At 40.8% G+C, this 14,654-nt stretch overlaps 1 protein-coding gene across 1 annotated transcript in view; it reads right to left on the bottom strand.

Annotated features, from left to right (window-relative positions):
• Positions 1 to 4,123: 4,123 nt before the first annotated feature.
• Positions 4,124 to 14,654, bottom strand: part of LOC124025695 (hippocampus abundant transcript 1 protein-like) — a 27,538-nt gene continuing 17,007 nt past the window's right edge. Inside the window, exons 5-12 of the mRNA XM_046339033.1 lie at positions 13,245 to 13,359; positions 12,379 to 12,597; positions 12,125 to 12,238; positions 11,529 to 11,600; positions 11,049 to 11,161; positions 10,616 to 10,713; positions 10,025 to 10,188; positions 4,124 to 6,015 (exon numbers count right to left, since the gene is read on the bottom strand). Coding sequence (XP_046194989.1) covers positions 5,773 to 6,015; positions 10,025 to 10,188; positions 10,616 to 10,713; positions 11,049 to 11,161; positions 11,529 to 11,600; positions 12,125 to 12,238; positions 12,379 to 12,597; positions 13,245 to 13,359 — 1,138 coding nt within the window. The 3' untranslated portion in view covers positions 4,124 to 5,772. The remainder of the gene's footprint in view (positions 6,016 to 10,024; positions 10,189 to 10,615; positions 10,714 to 11,048; positions 11,162 to 11,528; positions 11,601 to 12,124; positions 12,239 to 12,378; positions 12,598 to 13,244; positions 13,360 to 14,654) is intronic.

Genomic DNA, 14,654 nt, shown 5'->3' with positions numbered 1-14,654 from the left:
TAAACTACACTGCACACCACTGCCACCAAGTGATCAAAATATGAACACGCAGCTTTAAAAAAAAAAGAAAAGGTAACTTCCGTCATGTTGTTTTTATTAATAATAAAACCATATTTTTATAAGACAAGACATAAAATGTATACATAGCCCATGTACATCTAATTTGTTTGTGCTATCATGAGCAATAACATCCACTCCATGTACACCGTCAGCATTTACATATGCTCCGTCCCCAAATTGTACCCTATTCCCCATATGGTGCACTACTTTTTGACCAGGGTTCATAGGGCTCTGGTCAAAAGTAGGGCACTATATAGGGTATAGGGTGCCATTTGGGACAAACTTCTAGTTATTTTTCTGATCTTCAAAAATGAACATGTTCGCTTGTTAGGCACGTTTTGTATAATAACCCTCTCGTAAAGATGCTGGGTGCAGACACAGACATAAAGAACACGCGGTGGAATGTGTTGTCTCGTGGTTAGAAACCATCCTGCAAACACAACTATGAAGTTGATGTGTTGTGATGGTAGCAAAGTCATGTTCTAATCATTTTACACCACACAAAAGCGACAAAAAAGACTTCATGGGTGCATTTTAGATTTGTGGGCAAAAGCGTTCTAGAACTGTTCCAAAACTATAGCGGTCATAGAGATATCTACTACAACCATTCCCGAGATACTTTTCCATAACATATACATTACAACGCAATAGTCTTCATCATAGAATTCATTATACTAATATACTGTACATAGTTCATTTTACTCTTACAGGCTGGGTACAATATACTACTGGAGGAAATTCAACAACAGTCACTCTGACTGACAGTAGGGGAAATATTACAGTTTCCAAAACATAGCTTGTCCAAAGAATGTGGTCTCTTGGTACAATTTACACCAGGTATGGGGTAAGTTGAACCACAGGACAGGGTGTTCAGGCGCTTTCAAATGTCTTTATTGAATGAAATGCTAACACTACCTTTTTAAAATCATGTCTATGTCTATTTCCCAAACATAAACACAATCAGCATAGTTTTTGTTGTTGTCTGGTAATTGTTTTAAGAATTTTTTAACACAGGCTTAACACCTAACAAATACGTTAACATAGGCAAAGCCCTGTTATCTCATATCCCAGCGAAAATGCGTTGCATTAAACCGGTCAAGAAAATACTTACATTTACTCAATTTACCATTGGATCAACTTACCCCAAGGCAAACATTTATTCTATATTAGCCCACACAGTTACAAGGTTGTACTTTCATGCTTGGTTTAGGACCTCATATTGAAGCTTATAGAGACCCCAATTGATATATAGAACAATCTTAAAATGATCTACTTTGCTTTAGATACAAGCATCATGAAACCTCAAACAATAAATTCCTTTGTCTTCTTGAAAATCTGTTTGTTATTTTAGATCTAGCTTGCTTAACACCTTTTCCATGTGGTATCTTCCTTCACAGACTCCATGAAATGATGGCCTCTTCCTAAATATTTGGTCAAATTATACATTTGTGTATGGTTTGCTAGAAACCCCTTTGGTTCAACTTACCCCCACTGTTAACCTCCTTCGGACATCAATTTATAATAATAATAATAATTTATGGATTCTTGGTCAAGATACTTCATAACAGGATTGGGGTTGGAGGTGACAGATGGTAAAGCTTTACCTTCTCCTGCTCACTTCAACAATGGGTGCAGGTCCCATAGCATAGAAAACACGGACATGACTGGCAACCAACCCGTAAGGGCCAAGCAGAAGCACTGACACATTCTACTGTCTGGGCACAGGCAATAACCAATCAATTGTCTGGAATAAAACGGTATACCTAATATGCTGTCCATCATATCATTTCAGGGACAGTCAAGAAGACATGCTGTATATGTAGGTGTGTCTTCTGTCCCATTGGCCACTTTGTTTGAAATATAAATACTTTGAAAGGTTCACATACAAGTATGACACATTTTTGGAACTTCCTAATATTATACTCTTTTCAAAATCCAGCTATTTACGATTCATGTATTCAAACAGGAATCTCCTTCAGTAAATATTCAACTTAACACAGGCATGAGCCTCGATCGATAGATGGAAAGATAGATACAGTGTGGCAAAAAAGTATTTAGTCAGCCACCAATTGTGCATGTTATCCCACTTAAAAAGATGAGAGAGGCCTGTCATTTTCATCATAGGTACACTTCAACTATGACAGACAAAATGAAAAAAGAAATCCAGAAAATCACATTGTAGGATTTTTAATGAATTTATTTGCAAATTATGGTGGAAAATAAGTGTTTGGCCAATACCAAAAGTTTATATCAATACTTTGTTATATACCCTTTGTTGGCAATGACAGACGTCAAACGTTTTCAGTAAGTCTTCACAAGGTTTTCACACACTGTTGCTGGTATTTTGGCCCATTCCTCCATGCAGATCTCCTCTAGAGCAGTGATGTTTTGGGGCTGTTGCTGGGCAACACAGACTTTCAACTCCCTCCAAAGATTTTCTATGGAGTTGAGATCTGGAGACTGGCTAGGCCACTCCAGGACCTTGAAATGCTTCTTACGAAGCCACTCCTTCGTTGCCCGGGTGATGTGTTTAGGATCATTGTCATGCTGAAAGACCCAGCCACGTTTTATCTTCAATGCCCTTGCTGATGGTAGGCATTGTTACTTTGGTCCCAGCTCTCTGCAGGTCATTCACTAGGTCCCCCCGTGTGGTTCTGGGATTTTTGCTCACCATTCTTGAGATCATTTTGACCCCACGGGGTGAGATCTTGCGTGGAGCCCCAGATCGAGGGAGATTATCAGTGGTCTTGTATTTCTTGCATTTCCTAATAATTGCTCCCACAGTTGATTTCTTCAAACCAAGCTGCTTACCTATAGCAGATTCAGTCTTCCCAGCCTGGTGCAGGTCTACAATCTTGTTTCTGGTGTCCTTTGACAGCTCTTTGGTCTTTGCCATAGTGGAGTTCGGAGTGTGACTGTTTGAGGGTGTGGACAGGTGTCTTTTATACTGATAACAAGTTCAAACAGGTGCCATTAATACAGGTAACGAGTGGAGGACAGAGGAGCCTCTTAAAGAAGAAGTTACAGGTCTGTGAGAGCCAGAAATGTTGCTTGTTTGTAGGTGACCAAATACTTATTTTCCACCATAATTTGTAAATAAATTCATTAAAAATCCTACAATGTGATTTTCTAGATTTATATTTCTCATTTTGTCTGTCATAGTTGAAGTGTACCTATGATTACAATTACAGGCCTCTCTCATCTTTTTAAGTGGGAGAACTTGCACAATTGGTGGCTGACTAAATACTTTTTTGCCCCACTATAGATAGATAGATAGATAGATAGATAGATAGATAGATAGATAGATAGATAGATAGATAGATAGATAGATAGATAGATAGATAGATAGATAGATAGATCTAGAGTGCACAACTACTTCCTCATTCACATTAGGGAAAACAACTTGGCATTGTTTTTCATGTGGGGGGAAATACTAGTTTCAAAAGCCTAACTTGTAGGGATACAGGACTACTACCCTTAATAAAAGGTGCAATATGCAGAAATCACTTCGCCATTTCCTGGTTGCTAAATTTCGAATAGTTCGCCTAATTTCAGTTTATGTGACAAAACAAGCAATGTATAGTGTGGAGAATCATTGCATCATCTAAACCGCTGTGAAATAGTATTTTCAGCTGTTTGAAGCTGGTATACAAAAGTGAAAGTAAATTTAGATGCAAAAATTAAACAGAAAGGGAAGCGTAGAATAATGCACATAGAACAGATCTACGCTTTCAATGAGAATGACAGATCTATAACTCATATTTCTATGTGAATTTGGTCAGGTAGACCAAAAAGTTACAAATTGCAGCTTTAATTCAATACAGTATGTACATATAAAACATGAACTATGGACATTTACACATTGTGACAACCTCTCAGGAAAGAGAAGGATGATTGTGTACCATAATAACGTGCAACTCATGTATTTGATCAGATGAAATAGTTTTCACTTCATTTATATTTTATAAACCCTGGGTTAGTTAAATTTGACTCTTGGGGTGTGAAAACTATTTGAGCTAACAATGGTTTTGCAGATGTTAAAATCAGACTTCAAAATAAGGAATTTGAGTTAGCTAGTAACACTTGGACATATTTATTGAAGGAAAAAAAACAATGATTTAAATTCATGATTTTGTCATCCAAATAAAAAAGGAAACCTCACCTTATATCCACCCCTATAATATACTTCAGAGTAAGGTTATACTTAAAAGACCATGAAGAATCCTCCCAAAAATTACAAAAAGAAAACCAGTAAAAATGTGTCTCACTCAAAGTTGAATATAATATTTTTACTACCAAAGTAGCCTAGACATTTCAGTCAATATGTTGCAGAATGTTAGCAATATTATTTTTACAGCATGGATAACAGGGTTGGGTCAATTCAGGAAATGCACTAAAATTCAAACTCGAATTCCAATTCTCTTCAATGCTTTTCAATGAGGAAAATGTGGAATACTTTCTAAATTGACTGGAATTGCCCCCAGCCCTGATGTATAATATCAATAAAATACATCATAAATACATCTTATAAATTATATTCTTCAAGATAAAAAAACTTTTTTTATACAGTAACAATCAAGATTTCACAGACTGAACAGAAACCGCAGGGCACTGCATGAAACCATAATGCTCAGCAACAACTATGGCATCATTAACACCTCAATTCTGCCTCAACATACTGTAGTTCCATGTTCTCACCATACAGTAACACTTTTAGCAGTTTCTCTAGGAGCGGTGGTTCAAGTACCAAAACTCTGCACAATAAAGTGTGAGATGAGATCTTGGGAGTAAAAGAATTACATCAAGATCTCATCTTCCTATGCAAACTACTCTACCATCCTAATCCCCCATGTCTCCCTACCCCTTATAAGACAATGATATGATAAGTGTTCTCTGAAAAAAATGTGAGTTGTTGTAAGGCTTGTGAACAGAAGATCCCATGGAAATATCGGACTAATATCTGAGCCCTTTTAATAATGTCATAATCGTACGGCTGCTCATAGTGACCGAGTTCCTCTATGAACAGTCTTCTAAAGTAAATATGTTAAGTGTTGTTGACTACTGGCACAGTTCTCCTTCTTGTAATCGAAATGATGCGCAGTGGAGTTTGAAAATGCGTTGAAGCAATCAAATGCAGGGCACAGCAAGCTCTTTCTGTTCTACCTCCATTAAACATAGTGCTATAAAAAATAAAAATTTGAAAAAAAAAAAAAAAAAAAAAAAAATCGCTCAATCTCCCCAGCAGGCAAAGCTGGTTGGAATGGCATCATTACAACCAGATTACAACCAGTAACCAGTTTTGCCCGCTGGATCCACTATCTCCGCTATCTCTCCTTTCAGACTCTTGCAGCAAAAACAAGGTCCAGAGTCCTATAGGTGAAAAACTAAAAACACTGGGGTAACCATCCCCCAAAAGATCACAACATCATAAACAGTTTATCAAATCCTCTTAAATAAATAAATAATTACTAGTTCCTATTGGGTAAGGGCGGAGACAGGGGCGTAAGACCAGGGAATTAATGGTTGGTTGTGCAGTGCAGAGTTGCACACAAAATTGAGTTAGATTAGCTAGGCCCCTGTCCCATCCCTATTGCCCCCTTTCTCTCTCTCCTCCTCCTCCATTGGGGATAGATAGGCTACATAATTGGCGTGTAGGGGTAGTTCCAATAGCTGGGTGTAACAATACCAAAGCCGCCTGCTGCCCGCCCTCAGTCACACGACGCTGTCCTGCAGCAGGGGCTCAAAGTCCTCATCGCTGGTCGGCACCTGCGTGTCCTCGTCGCTGCCCGGCAACGGGGTGTTGATGTGGACGCCAGCGAGCGTGGAGGTTTCCTTGGAATCGGCGCAGGTTACAACTGGAGGCTCAGTGTGTTCGGGGATAAACAAGGCTACCAGGAATGCCACGACAACTGTGCACGAGCCCAGGAGGAAGGGAGGGCCGGGGATCAGTGATTTCTGTATGGAGAGAGACAGTATATTAAAGATATGAAGAGTTTGATTCCAAAACACGATATAGCCATTTTCAGAAATGTTGGCAAATAGACATGAATTAAAAACACATCTTGTGATAGACCTAGAGCTATAATTATTTCATCTTACCATGACATGAGTTAGTGTAAACCCAGACATGATTTTGACCAGGTATACATCGACCAGTTAAATCAAGGTGAAAGCCATGATCCATTATTGATGTCAATTGTTAAATTCACTTTAAATCAGCAGAGATGAAGGGGAGGAGAAGGGTTAAATAAGTATTTTTAAGCCTTGAGACAGTTGATGCATGGATTATGTGTGTGTATCATCCAGATGGTGAATGGGCAAGACAAAAGATTTAAGTGCCTTTGAATGGGTTATGGTGGTAGGTGCCAGGCGCACCAGTTTGTGTCAAGAACTGGACGCCGCTGGGTTTTTCACGCTCAACAGTCTCTCGTGTGTATCAAGAATGGTGAACAACCCAAAGGACATCCAGCCAACTTGACACAACTGTAGGAAGCATTGGAGTCGACATGGGCCAGCATCCCTGTGAAATGCTTTCGACAACTTGTAGAGTCCATGCCCTGACGAATTGAGGCTGTTCTGAGGGCAAAAGGGGGGGTTGCAACTCAATATTAGGAAGGTGTTCTTAATGTTTTGTACACTCAGTGTATACTGCAAGGTCATTTTATTTTAGTGTGACAAAATGCTATATATCCACCCCAAACAACAGAACTCCCGATTGGGTTTTAAACAGTTACATGTAATAAAGTAGGCCTATCTATACATAAATAAATATGAAATGATCCCAAACAGTAAGTCTGATTACATGTAAAATAGCCTTTTGAGTGACTAAAATATAACCCATAATCTTTATTGGGGCTAGAAATGTTCAAACTAGCAGGAAGTTTGAAAATCCAGGAGTCGATGGAGCTGTTGGAGGAGGGAGATCGGAGTGAGATGTTGTTCAGGTGTATTCTGCACCACACTCGCCCTGAAGAGCGTGTCATCAGTCCGGTGAAACCTGTGCCAGCTCCATGCACCAGGCCTCCAGTGCGCCTTCCCAGCCCGGTAAGTCCTGTGCCGGCTCCCCACATTCGCCCTGAAGAGTGTGTCACCAGCCCTGAGCCTCTGCGCTGGTGCACAATCCAGGCGCGGCCTCCAGTCCCGCTCCATGACCGGAGCCTTCCTCTGCACCGGTGCCCAGTCCAGGCACGGCATCCAGTCCCACTCCATGGCCAGAGCCTTCCATGGAAAGTCCATGACACTCAAAGCTAACATAATGCTAGTTAGCCAATGTGCAAACAGCTGAGAGAGAAAGCTTTCTATCACTGCAGGTTAGCCATATACAGTGCAGTGCCTTCAGAAAGTATTCGCACTAGTGATGTAATTATAATGTCAAAGTCAAAAATATGTTTTCCTCAATGTTTACAAATTAATAAAAAAATGAAAAGCTGAAATGTCTTGAGGAAATAACCCCCTGTTATGGCAAGCCTAAATAAGTTCAGGAGTAAAAATGTGCTTAACTTGTTGGGGCCGTGGTTCCGAGGTGGGAACATAAATCAGCGGAAATGTCAAGTGCGCCACGTATAGTTTTTGATAAAACTCAAACTTTCATTAAAATGCACATACAATGTACTGAATTAAAGCTACACTCGTTGTGAATCTATCCACCGAGTCAGATTTGTAAAATGCTTTTCGGCGAAAGCATGAGAAGCTATTATCTGATAGCATGTATCCCCCAAAATACTTCAACGTCACCTAACGACAGATTTTGCGATAGCCGGGGGCTACTCAAAACGCAGAAATAATATTAAAACATTCATTACCTTTGACGAGCTTCTTTCTTGGCACTCCTAGATGTCCCATAAATATCATTTTTTTAATTTTCGATTAAATCGGTCCATATATAGCCTAGATATCGATCTATGAACACTGTGTGAACAACGGAAAAAATATAGCGTTTTCTAACGTAACGTCATTTTTTTTAATTAAAAAAGTCGACAATAAACTTTCACAAAACACTTAGAAATACTTTTTTAATGCAACTTTAGGTATTAGTACACGTTAATAAGCGATAAAATTGATAACGAGGCGATGTCAATTCTATAGGTGTCCATCTGGAATTGCTGTCCGGATAAATCTCAACCAAAATATCCGGTCGGAGACCGGAAGAAATGCGCTGCCTTGCGTCTGTTTGACCAAGAAACAAATAGTTGGCAAATGACAAGACTCTAGACAATGTGTGAAAGCTGTAGGTATTGCAACCTCGACCTCATTTAATCCGGTTCACCTTTAACAATCCTTGGAAGTGGCGCATGGATATTTTTTTCCATTTTCAGTGATCAGATTTTCCTGCACTTTTCGATGAAACGCACATTCTGTTATAGTCACAGCCGTGATTTAACCAGTTTTAGAAACGTCTGAGTGTTTTCTATCCACACATACCAATCATATGCATATACTATATTCTTGGCATGAATAGCAGGGCGCTGAAATGTCGCGCGAATTTTAACAAAAAGCTGCGAATTTTCGCAGCTTCCCTATTAACAAGTCACATGCTGCTAACATTTACAAGTGAATGTGAACAAGTGACTTTGTGCAATTAACAAAAGTTTTGATGCATGCTTGTCTGCCCTGCGAAGATAGGGGAGGAGCACAATGGCCGAGAACAGAGGAGAAAAGCGCAAGGAAATCAAAAGATAGCAGTGGCAGGTCTACAGACAACTCATCCAAAGGGCTTTGACTTCTCAAACACTGCAGAAAGCTTACACAATGTGTTACTAATTTAGTAACTTACTTAGATTGCAAGCTAAACTTAGGTGTCATGTTAACGCAAAATGTGTTATTTTTAATACAGGAAAGAAATATTAAATGTGTAAGATTTCTCTTGCTGCATTTTGTAAACGCAGATCTAAAATGCTTCTTATTGTAATTTCTGCCCAGCATGTTGTCGTGTCATGTAAATGCATCATAATGCAGAAAACCCACTGTCCCAACTCTCTATACACATGGCTCTGGATATAGCTCGTTTTGGTATGAAACAAGTGTGTCGCATATCGCCTTTAGCAACAAAAAAAATGTTGTGGTATCCAATTGTTAGTCGTTACTGTCTTGTCTCATCGCTACAACTCCTGTACGGGCTTGGGAGAGGCAAAGTTCGAGAGCCTTGCGTCCTCCGAAACGCAACCAAGCCGCACTGCTTCTTAACACAGCGCGCATCCAGCCAACCCGGAAGCCAGCCGCACCAATGTGTTGGAGGAAACACCATACGCCAAGCGACCTGGTCAACGTGCACTGCGCCCGGCCCGCCACAGGAGTCGCTAGTGCGCGATGAGACAAAGATATCCCTACCAGCCAAACCCTCCCTAACCCGGACGACACTAGACCAATAAAAAAAACACATTTTAAAGAACATTAAAGTAAATGTTATAAAAGTATGAGAACAACCATAATTCATACACATAGAAAGGGATCCCTAAGCATTCATTTCAGACAGCGACCCACGAGCATTAATTTCAGACAGCGACTCACGAGCATTCATTTCAGACAGCAACCCATGAGCATTCATTTCAGACAGCAACCCACGAGCATTAATTTCAGACAGCGACTCACGAGCATTCGTTTCAGACAGCGACCCACGAGCATTCATTTCAGACAGCAACCCATGAGCATTCATTTCAGACAGTGACCCATGAGCAATTTCATTTCAAAATGTGTGTTTATCGTGTTTTGTGAATCAAACCCTTCAGATATAACTTGTTTTTCTGTAGGAACTTGATTTCACATTCATATAAAACACAAATAACATATTCCATCTCTGAATAAAGAAACAGAATGATTCAGGATTACAGCTAAGGAAAGATTGCAAGTGCTTACTTGTTATAAATATGTTTTAAATATGTTTTAAAGAAGATAGATGTATACGGCTAGTCTGCCTGGCCCGAGAGGCAGAATGAGGATGTGATATTGGTTTTAGTAATCCATTTACCTCAGCCGGTGGGTTTATAGGTAAAGGGTCGATGGGGTATTCTCCCTGGATGGGGTCAATGGTGTTCAGCTCTACGTTGAACATGAAGAAGATAAGGCCATACAGCGCTGGGCCCAGACCGTTACACAGGCCCCGGATACCAGTGATCATTCCTTGCACCAGACCTGAGGAGAGAGAGGTTAGTCGTTTATTTGTCAGTAACGATGTGTAAACACATGTAGCTACATAGACCATCTGCGGTTCCTGGGCAGAACACACAAAACAGCATGACATCACAGAAAACACAGCATATACATAACCATCCATGAGGGTCTGGTTCTGATAAATAGTCTATTATTTTAAAAAACAAATTCAAACGATAACAGGATTTGTCTGCTATGAAATCAAACAGTCAACTTTAAAAACATCCATGCATTCATATGCTGTGATGTGTCTTAATGGAAAATGTTAGTAAAAAAAAATGTCTCCAAAAATTAAATAACATTTATTCACTTTCAAAAAAGGGTAACGGCGGAGGAAAGGTAATACCGTAGAGAACGGGATGAATGGATAGATTACATACAGTAAAGGGCAATAAGGGGAATGTTTTACCCTGCTTATCTGGGTCTGCGCTGTGAGACACCAGGGCGCTCACTGCAGGAAAGGTGATACTAGACATGGCTGCTACTGCACCCGCTGCCCACATCATCCTAAAAACCACAACGAGAGAGAAAGAGACACAGAGGAGACCGTGGTTAGCTACAGACACATACAGTACGAGACATCACTTAGCTAAATGGACCCACTCTAAGGAGTCGCACCCTCATGACCAGCCCTACTGAGCATGCTCAATGATCTTTGACAAAAATCGATTCCCGATCCTCCTTCTCTTTTCTTTTCATTTTAGATAGATTCTAAAGACGAGGGAGAAAGATATACCAGTAGCTACATAAACATACACATTTTGACATGTAACACATTTTAGGACAGCTCTGTAGATCATACTCCACTAACCACAGTGAAGAGAGAGTTAAAGGTGACCCACCATGGCTCTGACCCAAAACCGTACCAGGCCAGCTGTAGAATCTGGAAGCCCAGCCCCAGTAGAACTGTGTTCTTGTTCCCGATCGTTCTCATCAAGACTGTCAGGATAAGTGTCTGCAACGACGAATAATCAATGAATCAAACAAATGTATTTATAATGCCCATTTTGTATCAGAAGTTGTCATTCGTGCTTTACAGATGGCCAATTCATTTCATCAGAAATATTATATGCATAGGAATGACACGAGTTGCTACATTACATTGGAATGCTTTTCTTTTAAGTAGGATAGACCGGGCTATGTCGACATGATTTACATCTAAACGTGGAGCTGGATTAAATACATTCCAAAGGACAGTCACACAGTTGAACCGAGACACATGCTGTTAACCTAAGAAACGGATTGTTCGTGAACACATTGCAGTTCCCCACAGACACAGTTAAATGGACTCGCAGAAGGTCACCATTGAGTCAGATACGTACCTGGGCTATGATGGAGAGGATTCCAACCACCCCGATGAACACCGCGATCGTTGCCGATGAGAAGTTAATGACCTGAGTCGGGGTAGAGAGAGAAAAAAGAAAGAAGGAGAGAGAAAGAGAGAAAGAGAGAGAAAAAGAGAGAAAGAGAAAGGACAGGGAGAAAAAAGAAAGAACGAACGAAAGAACGAACGAACGACAGCATTAGCCTCTCTTTCTCTCTTTGCTCCAAGGGTCCAATGCAAAGTAACAGAACTATGCTAAATGACTAGCACTTGAATGTGCTCAATGGAGATGGAGCTGTACAAGTGGATCGAAAAAGAACAGCGAAAGAACACTCTCTATAATTATAGTCACCGTACTAAACCGAACTGAACCAGAGGTACTTTGAACACTGAAATAACTTTGCTGTTCTTCATCTCTTGTTGTTGCACTTGTAGTTTATGTAGATGATGTTATCATTTGCAATGTCTTTCTTAATTTCCCCTAAGGGAATAAATAAAGTTTTACTGAATTGAATCTCATGTTTACTGCCGGATGGTGCAGGTAAATGTAGAGGAGTTGTCCTGCCTAAGATACAGGACAAGCTGGATATTTACCTGTCTAAGGTAGAGAAAAAAGCTGGAGTATTGGCCAGCTTCGGGTAGGTAGGACAGGAACACGGTTATACAGATGAGAAGAACCGTGGGATCCTTCCCCACTTTCCTCATCGACTGCAAACAAGAGATAGACCAAAGACTTTTAAACAACAGAGAGACACCAAAGTCTTTTAAAAAAGGACACACCCTAATGAAACCATTAGCTGATGTAGCCTTCTCAGCATAGCAATGGCATGCCATGGCATAGCGCTCACCTGGAAGGGATCGGCCTGCTCCCAGGTGATGGGTGCACCCCAGGTGTTGAGCCTCATCTTCTCCGGGAGGGACTCTGGCACGGCCAGCAGGATGAAACAGATGTCTGCCAGAGCAACCAGTGTAGCCACCAACACCACCAGGTTGTCACCGTAACACGCGGACAGGTACGCCCCGATGGCTGGACTCGTCACCAGGCTGGCAGCAAACGTAGCCGATACCTAGGGACACAGGAGGAGAATTTAGTTTCAAACACACAGTTGTTTCAAGGTCAGTTTATATTTCATCATGATAGTCCACTCAGTGACAATTGTCACTGTTTTCCATCAAGTCCTGTCGTATGTTTTGTGTTGTGTAATTTTAGAATTGTATGGGAGCCAATAGCTGTCAACGACCCAATTGTCAGGGATGCAGTCTTTTTTTTTTACAAGTGGTTGAGCTACAAAGGAAACGGAATTTCTGTTCATTCAATGCCAGGGCTCAAAATACAAAGAGAAAAGGGAGGAAGAATTCAATTGGATATGGTATACTACGAGCATTTGGCTGCACCTGCTACCATCTACTACTCTGTGTGCACAACCAATGAACTTTGATTTGATTTACTGCATGCTGTGACCTCAAGGGATCCATCATGACACAACAGTATGAGATATGAAAACCACCGTGTGAAGGATAGGCTTGCAGAAACGTGACACTACCAACATCTCTTCTCACCTCAAAAGGGCACTTTGCACGACCCTTATAGAATTACAGAACTTGATCTTTACTCACATAGATAGAAAAGTTAAATGATCCACTACCCTCTTCCCCAATCGACATGGGAATCAAATGAGACAGATACTGGGCATCATAATAAAAAGCTTTTTACCAATCCGTATGCGGTGCTTCTCTCATGCTCCTCCGTGACATCAGCGACATAAGCGAAGATGACAGAGAAGGTGACAGAGAAAGCCCCTGACATGGAAATCGCTGCAAAGTACCACCTGAGGGAGGGAACATTGTCAGTTAGACTCTTTTCAAACTGCCAGTCAGTCACATTCAAGCAAGTGCATTTCACACCATGTACTTGACAAATAACATCAACAACTACTCATTCAGACTCTAAAGATAGAGATTCCGTGACCAATTCCTTGACAGTCTTAAAGTGTTTACCAATTACAAATGCTGACTAAAATTGTTTTTTTTTAACTATATGGTGGTATGTGCATGAGGGATAATATATTATTTTAATCTAAAACAGCACTGTTACATTTGGACAAAGACTACACTATTAGACAAAATTTGCGAGGGATAGGGTTCTACCATCTGAAGATCCCTTTTTGAAAGACAATGGTTCTTTGTAAGGCAAAGCGTTCTACCTAGAACCTTTAATTTCCTAAGAACTGTTTTTTGGAAGAAGGGTTATTTGATGATTCTTTGGAAGGCAAGAAAGATTCTTTGGAAGGCAAGAAAGATTCTTTGGAAGGCAAGAATGATTCTTTGGAAGGCAAGAATCACGTCACCCCGCTCCTCCGTTCTCTCCACTGGCTTCCAGTTGAAGCTCGCATCCGCTACAAGACCATGGTGCTTGCCTACTGAGCTGTGAGGGGAACGGCACCTCAGTACCTCCAGGCTCTGATCAGGCCCTACACCCAAACAAGGGCACTGCGTTCATCCACCTCTGGCCTGCTCGCCTCCCTACCACTGAGGAAGTACAGCTCCCGCTCAGCCCAGTCAAAACTGTTCGCTGCTCTGGCCCCCCAATGGTAGAACAAACCCCCTCACGACGCCAGGACAGCAGAGTCAATCACCACCTTCCGGAGACACCTGAAACCCCACCTCTTTAAGGAATACCTAGGATAGGATAAGTAATCCCTCTCACCCCCCCCCCCCTTTAAGATGTAGATGCACTATTGTAAAGTGACTGTTCCACTGGATGTCATAAGGTGAATGCACCAATTTGTAAGTCGCTCTGGATAAGAGCGTCTGCTAAATGACTTAAATGTAAATGTAATGTAAGAATGATTCTTTGGAAGGCAAGAATGATTCTTTGGAAGGCAAGAAAGATTCTTTGGAAGGCAAGAAAGATTCTTTGGAAGGCAAGAAATATTCTTTGGAAGGCAAGAAAGATTCTTTGGAAGGCAAGAATGATTCTTTGGAAGGCAAGAAGGATTCTGTGGAAGGCAAGAAGGGTTCTACATACAGAGCATTCTGAAAGTATTCAGACCCCTTGACTTTTTCCACATGTTGTTGCGTTACAGCCTTATTCTAAAATGTAATACATTTTGAACAGCCATTT

The sequence above is a fragment of the Oncorhynchus gorbuscha genome, unplaced genomic scaffold (genome assembly GCF_021184085.1).
Source record: "Oncorhynchus gorbuscha isolate QuinsamMale2020 ecotype Even-year unplaced genomic scaffold, OgorEven_v1.0 Un_scaffold_2354, whole genome shotgun sequence".
Taxonomy (NCBI): domain Eukaryota; kingdom Metazoa; phylum Chordata; class Actinopteri; order Salmoniformes; family Salmonidae; genus Oncorhynchus; species Oncorhynchus gorbuscha.
The sequence above is the reverse complement of the archived record's forward strand: the minus strand, read 5'-3'. Positions and strand labels throughout refer to the sequence as shown.